Source organism: Haliotis cracherodii, unplaced genomic scaffold (assembly GCF_022045235.1).
Source record: "Haliotis cracherodii isolate W230 unplaced genomic scaffold, xgHalCrac1.p SCAF_13, whole genome shotgun sequence".
Taxonomy (NCBI): domain Eukaryota; kingdom Metazoa; phylum Mollusca; class Gastropoda; order Lepetellida; family Haliotidae; genus Haliotis; species Haliotis cracherodii.
Genome location: NW_027266268.1, coordinates 38,613,778 through 38,631,025, shown reverse-complemented (window position 1 = coordinate 38,631,025; position 17,248 = coordinate 38,613,778). Strand labels below are relative to the sequence as shown.

General features: G+C 47.5%; 1 protein-coding gene across 1 annotated transcript; it reads right to left on the bottom strand.

Moving 5' to 3' along the window:
• Window positions 1-7,466: 7,466 nt before the first annotated feature.
• On the bottom strand, window positions 7,467-9,134 carry LOC139458694 (uncharacterized protein F54H12.2-like). The gene is made up of 2 exons (XM_071240106.1): window positions 8,948-9,134; window positions 7,467-8,836 (listed from the first exon to the last, which is right to left on the bottom strand). The coding sequence occupies exons 1-2, from the start codon at window positions 9,132-9,134 to the stop codon at window positions 7,467-7,469; spliced, it is 1,557 nt and encodes a 518-aa protein (XP_071096207.1).
• Between the last annotated feature and the right edge of the window lie 8,114 nt (window positions 9,135-17,248).

Below are 17,248 nucleotides of genomic sequence, written 5' to 3'. Positions count from 1 at the left end.
TCGCGAAAAAATAAGTCTTGTGTACATTGATCAATCGGAAGGGGTGCCAATTGGGATTGTTCACTAACCAATATATCAGCAAATATCGCCGGGGGCGCTTATTACGTCGAGACGGTATTGTGATTATGACAGCTGAAAATGAGGTCTGAGATGGCCGATTTTCGGTCTTTGGGGTAGATGTTTTATGTTCTTTTATTCTGACGTTTTTTTGTGAGTTAGCTTTCACCACCAAACGCATTGGTAGAGGTGATGCAGGCAGAGGTGAGGGGTGATGGAATCTAGGGAGAGGCTGGTGTCTAGTCGGCATTCTAGGTCGATGACACAGTGTCGGAGGATCTGGAGGGTTTACGATAGGGACCATCTTCCCGAGGCAAGGGAGGGAACTGACTATAAAAGTCCAGTTTCCACCCTTGCCGAACTAGGCTGGTATTATGGAGTTACTTTTTGGCTGGACAAACGAGTCTATGCATAGTCCAATCAAAATCGCGCACCGAAATTGAAATCCGGTTCGTAAACTGTCGTGCAGATTTCGATCGATTGCAGGATTTGCAAAATATGTGCTTCACCAACTCGTTGTCAGCAGATATTTTCCAATTTTTTTCATGATTTTAATCAAGGTGCTCACGTGATTTGAAACTTTTCGCGATGTAAGACCCGTTTTATCACAATGTAGATCTTGATTATCCATCAGATCGTCCTGACTGGGCGCCACCATTTTGTGTGAAGCAAACGCAGGTGATACGAGAGGTGGAATCTGATTGGTCCATAGAAGAGACTTAGACGGGACATCACTGGTAATAGCCACTGGTGGCGCTACGATCGAGCCCAGGAATTCCAGCCGAGTTCGGCAAGGGTGGAAACTGGACTTTTAAAGTCTGTTAACTCTCTTGCCTCGGTAAGATGGATAGGGACATCAGATAAGAGGTCTACCACGTTGTAAATGAGGATCTTGATGCAGTTGTACAAAGCGATCTTAGCGCTAAGGTCGTCTTAACTCCCATTCCTTAACATAGACGTACCGCAGTATTCGTCACCACTCGCCCCTTTCCGTAACCTGCAAGAAGACTCGCCCCCCCTCTCGATGAATGTTATGTGCGAAAATACGACAAACCAATCAGAATTCGCGTATGATTTCGAGTTCTTTGTCAAATAATCCCTCAGAAATAATTTTTGATTTTACATATGTCTTGCATCTAAAAATATACCCAAGACACAGTGAAATGTGTTCAATCATACTGTATAATACCGCACGACCAGATGTGCTTTAAATTGCATCTGAAATATATATACTATATGGTAAAATATATGTGAACCATTACGCAACGAGTTGACAATTGTTTTAGGTATGCCCGTTTGCGCTAAGACGGAACCTAGTCGCAAAAATGGCCATGAGAGGGGCACGAGTCGCTATTCGGCTTTTCCCGGAATAACACGAGTTGCTCACGAATGGTACCGCAGTAGTAGTGTTAAGTTTCTTTTATACAACGGGACCCCGTGATTTTCTGAAGTTTGAAGCAAAAGATAGTGGAGACGGAGATGATCGAGTCAGCTGTTTTACAAAGTGGAGAAAAGATTTTGGTCAAGTGTTGAACAGGAGTACAACTTGTCTCTAGAACAGAAGCAGCCTTGCCTTGCCTGGGTCCTTGTAGATTTTTATTGGCATAATGTGGTTGTGGATTGGGTGTTGATAGTTTGTTGTTCAGTTCATGGCTGATGTCATAGTTATCTTTAAGTGGTTGGGTGAATGAGTATTGTTTTACGCGAATGTTGAGCAATATTTCAGCAATATCACGGTCGGGATACCGGGAATGGGAGGCCTTCACACATTGTACCCACGTGAGGAATCGAACCCGTGTCTTCGGCGTGACGAGCGAACACTTGAAGCTCTAAGCTACCCTACCGCCCCATGTGGTCTGAGGCTGGCTTTATGGTGGCGGTGTGAAGTTTGCAGTGGGTTTTTTCTTGATCTTGCGGTGGGTGGTGGCGTTTCGGGGGATCATATAGGCATGTTGTGGTGTGTGGTGGGGTCTCGGGGGATCATATAGGCATGTTGCGGTGTGTGGTGGGGTCTCGGGGGATCATATGGGCATGTTGCGGTGTGTGGTGGGGTCTCGGGGGATCATATGGGCATGTTGCGGTGGGTGGTGGCGTCTCGGGGGATCATATGGGCATGTTGAGGATCACCGTCGGCTGGCGCAAAGGTGATCGTTTTGTCAATCAATCAGTCATGGTGCAGGTTACTCATGGCTTGCATGGGCGGATACAGTTTTTTTTAAAAGGAGGGGGGTGGGGTGGTGATTTATTGATTTTTTTCGAAATATAAAGGGGGGGGGGGGGGGGGCCCCCCCCCCCCCTTTTTGTATCCGCCCATGGCTTGGTTCTCGGCAGTTGTCAGGTTGGGTGCACGTGGACTGGCTTTGGCAAGGACTTCACTGTTCATTTCCGTTTTTGGAAACATCAAACGCAAAACAGTAGGCTTGGTTAGCCAATGAAATGACATGGATTCACCTGCAATGTATTTATTTAGGAAATGTCCACCTTCTAAATGTGTGTTTTCTTTCACTTGCCAAAGCACAGGTGTATGCAGATTAATGAGCTTATCCACCATAAGGAAGAAAAACAGCCAATTGACCAATCAAACAATCTCCACCAATACCGCCCCGAGTCGTACAGTTCAGGAGTACCTCCACGCAGATGGAGACCGCCTCCATGGTCTAGTGGTAGAGCGTCCGCCCGGAGAGCGGAAGGTCCGGGGTTCCATCCCCGACCGCGTCATACCAAAAGACGTTAAAGGATGGTACTTGTTGTAACCCATTAAGGGGCTAATACAAGGACTGGGAGGCTCGGAGTCAGTATACTGTGTCTGAGTGGGGTATTCATGTTAAACTGCGGCATGGTATCTCAGTGAGCTAGCACTATAAATCGGCATCAGTCCGGACTAGTACAAGCAGCCACACACACACACACGTACATGCACGTCTCTATATAAGTGCAATAATCTTGGACGCGACGTTAAACCCCATTTCACCTCACCTTCACGCAGATGGCGGTCTTCTGTAAATTTCATTTACAATCCTCAAGCTATGTTCGTTACAAACACACCCACTTCTAAGCACCATGAGAACCATCAATCAGCGTTGGGAAAACGTAAATTGCAGACAGCATAAAAATATGATTCCGATTTTGAAAGTTACCCATATTATATTTGGGATAACACTTTCAGAAAGTACGTGATATAGACTACTAGTTGTCGAACGGAACTCAACCCCCAAACGTACGATAATCTGTAGTTTACAAAGAAAGTGTTATCCCAAATATGTTACATTTGACCACTTTCTAAATGGCATTGTGTGTTCCGTGAGAAGAAGTATTGGAACTGCGTTGTTGCTGCCTGCAGAGCGTCGGTGGTCACTAAAAACGGCATTCTTCAAGCGGCTTTGCGGGTAAGAAAATAATGCACATGATCATGAAGATAATAATCTTAAAGACTTTGCTTAACAAACTATTCAGTTATATATTTTACTTATTATTATTACTTATTTTTAGACACCACAGGAATTTGTCACATGTAGGTATTTGTTTATAGTTAATATTAGTTAAAATGCAATTATGTAATTGCAGGTGAACCATACCCACCAACCTATCCCATATGAGATGGAAGTGGAATCTTTCAAGTCCAAGCTCATCCACCGTGCTAAGACGGAAACAACGCCGATTCCAACCATATACGGAGATGAGATTTCCAGACTTATTTTAAGATATTAGTTATTGTTGTTTTTGTAGAAATTATAATGTACATCTATGAAATATTAAAGTATTAGAGTTATTAAATTTGTTAAATGTAAAGTACTTTTGTGCAACTGTATTATACTTCAATATAGCATCTAATAAATTACTACTGTAATTACGGTATACGCATTTCTGTGTTTTTCTTGTAATTTGAGAGTCCCGGTATAGAAATATCCCGTGTTTACTGTAGCGGGACCAGTCTAACTGTAGCTTCACGAAAGCGAAGAGATTTTAGAGTTGATTATGGCTAGGTTTCGCTCTTCCGGCCCAGAACCCCTATGTGGCTGAGTGGGTAAGGTCGCTGACATTGTGTGCTGGCGATTATGGCAGTGTGGGTTGGAATCCCGGACGGGACACAACTCCCAAAAGTACGAGAATCTGTACTTTACAAAGAAAGTGTTATGCCGAATATATCACATGTAACATATTTAGATATTCAACTTTCAAACTGATTAGAAACACCCTTTATTTACACGAGAAATAAAAGTTGTGTTAAGAGTTTTAAATGATATACAAATGGCACCTCGCTAACTGCCCGATCTGTAATGACGACCACCCAGTCTCATTTGCCACATGGGCCTCGTGTTAAGGAATCACTTTCGGAATTAGTTGGGTGATATGAGTGATATAATTATTAATTAGTTGGGTGATATGAGTGATATAATTAGTTTGGTGACATAAAACGTATGTTCCGATTGGCGGGGTTCGGTGTTCTAATATGTTACGTGTGGCGGGACAGCGTTCCCTAACGGCGACCCGTAAAGATCGGGGTAGAATAGGTCTTCAGAAACCCATGCTTGTCGTAAAAGGCGACTATGCTCGTTGTTAAAGGCGACTAACGGGATCGGGTGGTCAGGCTCGCTGACTTGGTTGATGCATGCTATCGTATCCCAATTGCGTGGATCGATGCTCATGATGTCAATCACTGGATTGTCTGGTCCAGATTCGGTTATTTACAGACCGCCGTCATATAGCTTGAATACTGCTGAGTGCGGCGTTAAACAAACAAAACACGGCATATGATGTTGCGCATAATACCAATCACTGGATTGTCTGGCCCAGACGCAACATGTCTTTGTCTTTGTTGCTTGCGTTTCCATGGCAACGAGTTGACCTTAAGTTTTAAATGAAGATAGGGTTCATTTCTGAATCATAACTCATAGACGGTTCAATGTTTCGACATGAATCTTTGTATACACATCAGTCATGACCTGAACCTTGTCTTGTGTGTATTTTGTTAATCGGGAATTCTATTTTGTTGCGTTTCTAAGGCAAAAGGTTCGCCCCGATTATGTTTCTAGGTTTGTCAGCACCATACCCGTGCTCGTGGGTTTCACTGAAGTGGTAAACGTCTGAGACCTGCATCACTTCAGGCTTTCCTCCCACATTAAGCTGACACGCCGTGATATAACTGGAATAATGTTAAAAGCGGCGTTAAACCCAACTCACTCACTCACTCTAAGGCAAAAGATTGGCCTATGGCAATAACACAAAGGTTCAAATGAGTGTTTCAGGCTGCGGATCATGACTCATAAACCATTCAATATTTGTTGATGAATCTTTGTAAATAAGGGCACATCCAGTAGAAAAATCTAAACAACCCTTGAGAGATTCGGGGTTAGAATTGTAGATCAACAACTTAGGCTTGTTCTGGGCAGACAGACATATATGTTTATTTAGGTCTCCCTCGCATACATACAGCCATAAATCAGTAGGAATTTAAATAAAGTAGTATTACGGGAGACAACTATTAGCTTTAATACACACATCCAGCAAGCACATGAGGTATTCTTCACTTTCTGCCAGTAAAACAATGTCGACAGCCTAGGCTAACACATCATCCCGAGGTAAGGGAGGTAACTGATTGTAAAGGTTGAAACAGGACTTATATATATAGATAGTTAACGCCCTTGCCTCAGAAAGATGAGGCTAACACTCCGATAGTATATTCTCCATTCTGTATTCCTCTCCCTAAGGTAATGATTGTCTCAATGATGTTATTCATATATGCAGGTTAAAAAGCAGTTGTTATAAACGGTAGCCCTGTTTTAGGCCCCATTTGACTGTAAAGCATGACGTTTAGCCGGTTGACACGAATAGAACACTTGACATTGTGGTATATAGTGACTTGAGGCTCGCAACATTCTCCTTCTCTCTCCACTTCCGTTAAGATATTTACTTACTTTTTTCCTGTCGATCCAATCATATGAGTAGTTAAGTACCTCGGTATAGAACCCCCTCAGGATTATGGAACCACTCAGGATTATGGAACCAAGATGGCGGCACATCCTCTGTGACGTCACTTCCGGTCACGTGACCTGCGCAGTGCATGATGGGACTCTGCGCGTGCGCCTCCAAGATGGCGTCGCTTCCGTTTCCGGTGGCGTGCGCCTCCAAGAGGGCGTCGCTTCCGTGTCCGGTGGCGTGCGCCTCCAAGAGGGCGTCGCTTCCGTGTCCGGAGGCGCGCGCCTCCAAGAGGGCGTCGCTTCCGTGTCCGGAGGCGCGCGCCTCCAAGAGGGTGGCGCTTCCGTGTCCGGTGGCGCGCGCCTCCAGGGGGTGGCGGTGGTGGAGGGAGGGAGGGAGGGAGGGAGGGAGGGAGGGTGGTGGTGGTGAAGGGAGGGAGGGAGGAAGGAAAGGAGGAGGAGACGGGTTCATGGTGTGGGTGGGTGGGTGGGAGGGTCGTCAAAGCAAAGGAGGAAAGTTGTCTTTCGGGAGAGATGGCGATCCTGTTTTGTTTTTCTTCATCCTACAGACCACACAACACGACTATGGGTTCAACTTTTTTTAATCCCCCGCTCACATGAACCAACACAACAAAACAAAAGTCACAGGATTAGGGGCGTCCCTGTGACTTTTGTGAACATGAACGTATGTACACGTATGTGAACGTATGTGAACGTATGTACAGTTTGAAAAAAAAAAAGAACTTTTGCCACTTTGATAGTGAACGTATGTACATTCCTAAAACGCAGTGAACGTATGTACACTCCTCAATCAGGAATGTTGACAGTCAGGTGATCGTAGGTTCAGTGAACAAGTGTCAGGTCAATAAGGGCAGAAAGGTTGGTTCTTTTGATGTAGGGTACGCGTCTGGGCACTCAGTCGAAAGGCAGGCATCTCATCCACAGGAACGGAGGTAGACACTTTGGTATGAAACCATGCTAATACCGTGGCATCATTCATGGTGGTGTCCTTCCAGTCCAACGTATCTAACACTTGATTAAAAGTCCACCCACGCACGCGATAGGTCAGCATGTAGAGACAGTACACCCCACACAACGTGCTGTATCCATGTTGTAAGGGGCGTGTATTCCATCGTTGTTGAATCTGACCCATGCGATTCAAAGTCTCTTTAAACAGGGGTAATGAATACAGTCCATAGCTATCCATCATTTCCACGGATCCAGGAGCTGGACGATAGATGCTCACCCAGTGTGTGCCAGGTTGATCGCTTAAATCCGTGTTGATCACGTAGGCTTTGGGGTAAAAGGGGTCATCCTGTTGCCATCCCAGTCTGGCAAAGTCATCTCTGGCCAGGGTGCCCCGGTAGATGGCATGAAGTGGTTCGTCATCAGCCACGAGGGCTTCTAAATCCAAGGTGCTCAACCCGAGTGGTTCATCCATGGTTCCTTGTAGGAGGAGAAAAAGTGTGGCATGACCGTCTGTCGCTGCTCTTTTTATACCATCATCGCATTCCGGAAACGATCTATTTCCAGAACATTTTCGTATTCCTCATAGCAGATGAGGGTGGCTGGGTCCTCGAGAGCTTGTCCAAACTGGATTTCCAAAGCCAGCTTGCCAGTGTGTCGAGGGTAGTTGATGCCTTCATCAGCGCCAAGGTCTGGGGTGAGATCCACCACCCACAAGGTGTAACCTTGAGTAAAGGCCTTGGGAGTCAGTTCGCAGGTCTCAGGTCGCCATAGCTGCCCCGTATTTCGGAACAGATTCATGTAGACTTGTTTCAAATTGGCGCTGTTGTTGCTGAAGTCGCTTTTCATTTCCGTGCCATGGACTTCCTGGCCGTTGACTTTGAGCTTCATCATGGTGACATGATTGTGTTTGAAGTTGTACGGATTCTTCTCTTTGCTTCCTACGTAGGCACTATTGTCCACCAGTCCCAGGACCACGCGTTTTGGTAATTGGCCACCGATGAGGTGATCCTTGTGAAAGTCCCTACCGCCTCTCGGGATGTCATGGGCAGTCACATGCACACGTGAAAGGGGATACTTGGCAGTCACCCCAGCGTTCAGACTGGACACGTGTGTTTCTCGGACAGCAGGATCGATGTTGAGCTGACGCACATAGAATTCGGCTTTGGTCAGCGCTAGTTTGTAGGCACCATCAGCAGCACACATGAAGAAGAACTCATCGGGACTTCGTAGCAATTCCAGTTTCATAGGGACACCATCCAGCAGATAACGGTCTTGAAGAAACAGGTCACAGTGTAGACGGCCTGTAAGTTCCACTTCTTTGGTGGGTACGATAAGATCGCGTCGCGTTCTGACACCTGTGTTTCTAGTGTTCGCATCTGCATCAGGATTGAAGACGTCCATTTTACCAGCATCGTCGGTGAACCATCCAGGACATCGAAGGTGAGATGTTTTGGCTCCTGTACCATAACTCAGAAGGGTTTCCAAGTAGGCTCTGTAAGGGTAAGTGCCCATGGAGGGTGTGATCTCCAACTGATTGTGTCCTACTTGCAGCCGCACTTCGCGAAACAGGGAATGCATCACATTGTTGACTGTCGATACGGGGTTATCTGCTAGAACGGTATCCGTGCCATCATCTTTCGTCACGCGTAGACATACTCTCAGGTAGCACTGTTTCAAATCAATGTAAGCGTTCACGGGATTGGAAATGTTAAACTGGAGTGGTCCTGCTACAGAGGGTGGTGCCAAGGGACTATAGCGAATCCACTGACCCTCTTGCACAGAGGTGGACACAGGGGGTACAGTAAAGAGATCCAACTGGGCCTTTGAACATTCGCAAGCATCTCGGCGCATCATGATGATGGATGTTTCACCCTTTTCTCTGCCTTGAAGGACGTCTGGTCAGGTTGAAAGTCTGATGAGGACTGACCTTTAAACTGTTTTTCTTTTTCTTTTACGCTGTTTGTGGTGGGTGGTGGTGGTGGTGGTGGTGGTTGGGACGACTTTACGGCTTTTGGGGGGTCTCGGCTCCTCACGTTCCTCCAAGACATCCATCAGGGCTGCTGTGCCGCGATGTTTCAAACTCTCTGACCATTTGCGTTTGCCTCCAACCACATCACTCACCAACCCAGGCAGGATCTTTTTACCCATCTTGAGCACAGATGTTCCGGCAGATTTAAGGAAAGGCAACGCCATCTTCAAGATACCTCCAAGACCACTGCCACGTTGATGATAACGTCCTTTGTATACTTTGATACCACTCCCACGCTGGCCAAACTGTCCTCGATTCATCTGGTGTGCCATTGCGTGTCCCAACATGTTGTTTTCTGCGTTAGTAGCGGCGTCTGAAGTGAAGTGTCACGATGGCTTTTCCCATTTGAAATGGCACGGGTCGCCCTGTGTCGTCCATGATATAGAGTTTAATACCGTCAAAGGAACCATGACGCAACCCAAGGTAGTGAATGTGCTGAGGGCTTTTAATCACCACACTGTCTTGCATCATCTTCTTTGACACAGGCACGTAGATCAGCAAGGGAGCCATCGTATTGCCCACAATTTGATCTTCGACCAGGTTGGTGTAAATGTACACAGTATCGAATCCTGACAGACGATGTGCTTTTGTGTCACCTGTGATTTCCACATAGCCACCGGTCATGGGAGTAGCCCCCACTTGCCAATGGGCCAAGGCAGTCAAGGGAACGGCCGTCTCTGTGTAGGTTTTATAGTCCTCCTCACCGAGGAGCGGTAGTTGAACAAATCCGAGCATTCTCGAGAGTGGACTTGGCATGATCACTTCCGTGGAATAGAGTGGTCCACCAGTATTTCCCATGAGAGGATGATTGATTGCTACTTCTTGAGGGGCTTGGAATCGCACCTTTCCATCTTCAAGCATGTCAAATCGAAGACTATCTGCGGGATACTTGACATCAATGACAAACCGTCTTCCATCACTTTGGACGCTGTCTGAGGGCTGTTCTTTCAAGACATCCGTAATATGTTCCTGAATCAAACGGTTGAGGGTTTTCACCAAATCTTCAGATGAATAGACGCCTTTGTCGATAGGAATCTTCTTGCTTTCATAATGGACGACACCATACTGTGGCTGTGGTATAGCGCTCCCCGCGCTTTCATACACAAGGGTGTCTTTTTTCAGTTTGAGGTTCAGCGCAAACCAGTCAAAGGGTGGGGCGACGTTGTACCATGTCATCGGAAAGTGAACTTCGCTGACGCCCACCTCCCACTGTTGACGGTCCAGATGCAGAGGATAAGGCAACTTGATTTCATACGCATTGACGGTGTTGTTTGGATAGATGTCCATGGAGGCATCACTGGGCAGGGTCATGTAAAAGTCTTGTTTCGAAAAAAAGGTGGCAGCCATGATGACGTGAGTTAGGGTAGAAAACTCTGGGTGGATGAGGTATCAAGTTGAAGTCTTCTGGTGGACGGGGTCGTCGTGGGTATGCCTGGTGAGGCGGCCAAGGTGGGTGGTGGAAGTATGTATCCCAAACAACTGGAGAGCAGGGCTGTCCACAACTGTTTCTCTCCGTGATCCAAGGCCAACTGTACCATGCTCATGATGATCACGCCATATATCACAATGATCTGAGCAAAAAACACGACTTCACTGCGGGGTAACGTCATGCCAAAACAACACCAAGGTGAGTGTCGGCGCTGGTGATGACGAGGTGCAGCAGCAAGGGGTGGTTCATCGGTACCCACGGATGCTGAGAGGCTTCTCTGCAGAGGTGATGACGGTGGTGGTGGTGGTGGCGGTTCTGTCATCGCGTGTGTCCACCCTCTGAATGAGTCTGAGAGACAGCATGCTCCTTATTTTATCTGTAAATGATCTGCAGGGATCCACGAATTAAAACTGGCAGGGTAACCAGTCCATTTCACCAAGACCTCTTCTTGACCCTGTTTCGGTCCTGGACGTCTTTTTAGCACGCGATCCACGGCATACACATCGTCTGTTTTCAAGATGGGTTGTATTTCTTCAGGGTAAAAAGTTCCTTGGAGGACTTCACCATGATCATCTTTGATCCGATACACAGGTGGTGTTCTCCCTGTCACCAACCGGTCCACCGTAAACAGTTCGGTGGTCCAATTGGGGAGATAACCTTTCTCAAAGGTGCCTTTGGTTTTGTTCAGACGTACACGGGTGCCCGGCAGTAAAAGAGAGGGGGATCTTGTCTTGGGGGACGACAGTCTTTGAGCTGTTATTTTCTTTTTGTGCTGAAGCCGTTGTTGTTGTTGTTGTTGTTTTTCCTCCATGTAGTCTAACACCCGAATTTCTGACAGGGGATCTCCTGGGAGGACGTCCACAGGTCGCTGGCCAATGGTCCGATGCACACGACGGTTGTAAGACTTGATCAACTGGGGTAAGACTTTCAAATAGTGTCTGGTCCCATGCTGTGTAAAGTATCGCCACATTTTATTTTTCAGAGTCCTTTGAAACCGTTCCACCACGGCTGCTTTCGTTTCAGGATTTTGACTGGTGTAGAAATGAATGCCATGCTTCGTCATGAGAGCCTGGAAAGGACGGTTGACAAATTCTCTGCCTTTGTCTGTTTGCAATTGAGCAGGGAGTCGATCTTTGGCTTGTTGCATCAGCAAGGTTTGAAAACCTTCTGTCAATGCAGAACTGCTCTTGGCCTTCAGGGGTTGCACCCATGCCATCTTTGAAAACACATCGATCACGCACAGCAGATATTTGAATCCTTCGTTGTCGTCTTGAAAGGCAATCATGTCACTCAAGTCTGCTTGCCACAGTTCATCGACCCCTCCCACACGATAGTGGTCTCTGGGAAAGGAGCGTCTGGCTGGTTTGTGCAAGGTGTAGGTACTTTTGGTTTGCAACCAACGCTTGATTTGACTTTGCGATGGCATGGTTTTCTTCTTGCTTTTACTGGTTCTTGCATCTTGAGCGTGGATGCGTGCTGCTTTCCACAAAGGTCGCCAGCCTCCAAAACTTGCAGGATGTTCAGGATGAAAGTAGGTTTTTTCCAACCAGGCCGTCCAAAGGGAAGTAGGAAATCCTTTGTTTTGTTTCCCTGCAGCAGCAGCAGAGGGAAGAATGCTCTGTCGCGTCTTGGCCTGTCGCTTCATTTCTCTCAGACTGATGCCACTTCCTACATGAATGGCCTTTTTATAGAGAAGGGGAGAGATTTATTTGTTTTTCTTAGGTGGTGCTAAAGGGTATCCATGAACCTCGCCTGTTGATGACTCTGTCCTGTTTGGTATCAGATGGAGGTGGAGTCATCAACCATGGGGTTGACATCACATCTTTTTCTTCCTCCACTGGTGGATCCAGTTGCCACGAAGGAGGTGGGGGTGGCATCTCATCTTCTTCTTCTTCCGCTTGTGGATCCAGCTGCCGCCTCCTCCTCCTTCTTTTTCTCTCGTTGTGACTTTGCGGGGAGAACGTGGGGAGGGAGAACTGGGTTATGGGTGTTTCTGGTGTGGCATGAGGATGGTGTTGCTGCTGCTGCTGCTGCTTCTGCATCCATTGCCATCGTTGAGGATTTCCAATTATTTCATGAGGGACATGACTGTTGGCCAAATGGTGACTCAAAATGGTCCAACCTGCAGGTCCCTCTTTGGTTTTCCGGTGACGCACTAAATCGTTGATCAAGTCCACCATGTGTGTGCCAGGGACAGGTTTCCCTTCCACGGTCAGGGTTCCCTCTGGAGTCCAACTCAAGTCGGGATTGTTTTGAATCCTTGTCATCAAATTCATGGCTTTACTGGACATGGCTTTAGGAACACTCATGACCACTTCGTCTATCACTTGTTGAGGAGGGGCAGGTCTACCTGTGGTGTCCATTGTTGATGGTGATGACGGTGGTAGTGGTGGTGTCACTTTGGGTTGTAGTGGTTTGATGGTGTTGTTGTTGCTGTTGTGGTTGTTGTTGTTGTGCTGTTGGCGCTGCAACTCTAGCATGTGTTGCAACAGTTGGTTGTATTCTTGTTCCCGCATGTGAAAAGGCTGCTGTGACCTCTGCATCAACGCGTCCATCTCTTCCAAATTTTGGAGACGTTTCTTTTCCAAGAGAGGGGTGTGAAGTGTCTGTCGATGACGTTGTTTGGTGGCTTGTAGACTTTGCCATGTGTCTTCAGGCACCAACACCATCTTGCGTGCGTACTTCATGGTGGCACACCACACACTGATCCCAACCTTCCTGGTGTCAGACCATTTATTACATTCCTCCAAACAACGAGGCTAGGGCAGAACCAATAAGAGGTATGAGTCCTCCTAATAATCCTCCTCCATGTTGAAGAAGTTTACGTTTCTTGCTTAGAGGTACTTGTTTTTTCATGAGCGTATTCAAGACTTTACCGTGTCGTTGCAAGTTTTGACGTTGCGTCGTGGTCATGGGAATATTGCCTGCATACAAGTTCACCACACATTCACAAAGGGCACGGATGAGATCGGTAGGAGCATGTTTGAGAATGGCTTTGCGCATCGCTGGAGCGGCAGCACACAAATGACACAGAGCGTGTTTCTGTTTCCTGAGGCACTGAGACATCTTTCTTGCATGGAGGTGTTAGCCTGAATGAGGCACCTGATCTGCAGCTTCTCTCTTTTATCAGGCAGTGGCAGGAGGGAGTTGCAACTGTTGATCTGACTTCTTGGACTTTCTTTGGGTCCGCATGTGCACCAATCGTCTGAGAGCATCAGCTTGATATGCTTTCATGACATTTTCATGAGCCTTTACTTTTGGCTTAGTAGTCATCGTTGTTGTTGTTGTTGTTGTAGGTCGGTGTCGCCTGGTGTTACCCTGTTTAAGGAGTGGTGCTTGAAGATAATTTTGCCATTGCAACAGAATGCGTGTCAAGACCCCTGCAAGTGTTCCACTACCACTGCGTTGCATCAGGTAGTCAAGACGTTCATCCATAGGCAAACGTGGATTGACAATTTTAGCCAGGGTATCATTATGTCTCTGCAACCACGTCTTATGTTGAGCTTTCAATGGGATGTGTCCTGCTCTCAGGTTCCGCACGACAATCGCAAACCACTGCAAAAGACGATTTCTTCCTTTGACGGCAAGGGTTGTCGCATCCCTTGTCGGAAAAATAGACGGTCTCTTGTCTTTTTTCTTCCTTTGTGGGGTGTCCTGCTGCTGCAGACGTTGAAAGCGTTGAAGATCGAGTGGGGGTGAGGGTGCTGGTGAGGAAGACCGTTGTTGTTCCTGACGATGCTTGTTCAAGGGTACCATCGAAGAGGAAGACGGACCTGGCGTGGACTTCTGTTGCTGCTGCTGCTGTTGCTGTTGCAGAGGTTGAAAGCGTTGAAGATCATGTGGTGACGAGGGTGGCGAAGGTGCTGATGATGTTGAAGGACGTGGTGATGGGTGCTGCTGACGATGTATGTTCACGGGTACCATTGAAGAGGGAGACGATCCTGGAGGTGAAGGAGTCTTGTGAAATACAGAGGTCACAAGTCCCTGTAGCGATGAGGGGGAGACCATACTGTCATAGACATCATTCACCATCTCTTTGTCTTTGTTCTTTCCCTTCGTAGGATGAATCTGTTTCCGTCTTTGCCCCATGATGGATGTAGGTCAACTGAAGGAAGGTCTGAGGGTTCACCTCCTTTTATGAAAGTCTCTTCATCTCATAGGATTGGCACATACACGAGGGGTAATTCGGATCTCGAAAACAGGCGGGCGCGTACGCGATGGTCTTGCAACGTGGTGGGCTTCAAGTCCAAGAACAGGTAAGTGTAAGGCTCTCGGGTAGCGTCTTCATAGGCTTCACGCAGAAAAGGAACTTTGCCTGGAAACACCTGGCGAGCCAGACTGTCGATCTGCGATGCATCTCTCGGATTTTTAAAGAGGACCATGTAGTGAGCATTCAGACTGATGGTGCGATGTTGCGGCGATTGAGCAAACAAGTTCTGAGTGAGATACAGCACAGATGTGTTTCGGTGATGACTTTTCTTGGTGAACCATCGCAGTACTTCGGTTTCTTCTTCTTTTGTATTGTCCCCCAGCAAATCATCGATGACCAGCCAATGTGGGGCCACCCCTTTTTCGGGCAAGGCACGATCCGCTTCTTTCATGCTGTGGACAAACTCAAGAGCGACCCCTAAGCGGTCTGCCATCTCTTCCAGTTCATGATGAAGCGGTTGCCATTCGCTGTACACCCACACCATGCGATGGGGTGGCGTATCCAACACCTCGGGGCGATGCATCTGCTCCATACATGATTTCACAAAGGAACTTTTTCCTGATCCCGTGGGTCCCGCAATGAACATCGTAAAAGGATGGCGTAGGGTCAAAGGGCTGGTCATGACCTCTTCATCATCATGTGATGCCATCCTGTGTTCTGGCTGACTGACACCAGGCAACTGATCCTTTCAAGCATGACCTTTCTCTTTTATCTGTTATTTTTTCTTCCTATCTCTCCCATGACCCATACAATTTCTTATGAAAAAAAAGAAACACAACGGTCGGTCCGATTTAGAAAACCAGGGGCTCAGACCAACTGTCGGAAAGAACCCATCAGCACGATGCGTTTTCGACCAATCAGGAAACAGGGTGTCAGTGCCTCTCCTATAAAAAGAGCGAAGCCACGCACACCGTCACAGTCGAGCACTGAAGGAGAGATCAACCATGTCGTCTCGATGCAACTGTCTGACGTGCCAGACCGACAGTCAACAATGCCAGCGGAGGATGAAAGTCTATTCGTGGACAATAGTGGGCTACCCACGGGGTGAATCGGAGACGATCCTATCGCAGAGCCCACACTGGTTTAAGAACAAGTCTGAGGCTATGTCAGCATTACAACAAACTATTCAACGCGGAATTGACATACCCGACTGTTGGGGTGGTCCGTGTTATTATCTAGTATCGAGATCAAGGAAAGTAATGTAATCAAGGAGACAACCTTTGTCCAGCTTGTTTCCAGTTTGTTTTCCAACGGCCCTTTTCAGGGCCACCCATCTCTCCCGAAAGACAACTTTCCTCCTTTGCTTTGACGACCCTCCCACCCACCCACCCACACCATGAACCCGTCTCCTCCTCCTTTCCTTCCTCCCTCCCTCCCTTCACCACCACCACCCTCCCTCCCTCCCTCCCTCCCTCCACCACCGCCACCCCCTGGAGGCGCGCGCCACCGGACACGGAAGCGCCACCCTCTTGGAGGCGCGCGCCTCCGGACACGGAAGCGACGCCCTCTTGGAGGCGCGCGCCTCCGGACACGGAAGCGACGCCCTCTTGGAGGCGCACGCCACCGGACACGGAAGCGACGCCCTCTTGGAGGCGCACGCCACCGGAAACGGAAGCGACGCCATCTTGGAGGCGCACGCGCAGAGTCCCATCATGCACTGCGCAGGTCACGTGACCGGAAGTGACGTCACAGAGGATATGCCGCCATCTTGGTTCCATAATCCTGAGTGGTTCCATAATCCTGAGGGGGTTCTATACCGAGGTACTTAACTACTCATATGCTTTCTTTGAGTCTTAAAGGCTGCGCAGAGAGGCGACTAAATGGATAGCATGGGCGGATACAGCTTTGGGGGGGGTGCACAATTAAGACCTATTTATTGTCTTTGGTGGTAATTTATATTTTCTTCAAAATAAAAGGCGCGCGGGGGGGTTGGGGTGCGGAAGCCGGGCTCTGTCCTGGACAGGTTTTCCTGCCCTAGAGCGCTTGGGCTCCTCGTCTGCAGCCGCAAGGAAGCGAAAGGCATGGTACCAGTCTAACTCTATCCGACCTATTTCCCTGTTCAGCATTTCGCTGCGGTGAAACACTGACCCATTTCCATGTAGCAGGTCTGTCTGTCGAGAAGGATTGGGACAGGCCTTCAGCATATCGCTATGCGGAAAACGTTGACCCAGTGACGGTGTAGCGAGGTGTTAGCACTTTTGGACAGCGTGAATAATTGATGTGTCAGGGTACAAGAATAAACATATCAGCATTAGGAAGGTAACTTCAAAAGAGAAGTATGGTCCATGGTTAAAAACAATACGCATTCACAACGTTGTGGGTTTCAATTTTAACAATATCTGCATGTCTCCACTGATATGGATCATTATAACCTAATATTACAACAACAATGAAACTATTATTTTAAAAAGATCAATTATGAAACATATTAATACCTTTACCTCTGTAGATATATCAATGTCAACAGTATGATGTATGACATTATGATTCTGTCAGCTTAATACCTCTTGTTCCTTGGAAACAATCACAAATACTTCAGGAAGTCATTGTTGTGAAAACATATAACCAATGCCCCCAACAACCTGTCCTCGTCACGGGAGGCGACTTCATACACGTGGTCAGGCTCGGTGATTTGATTG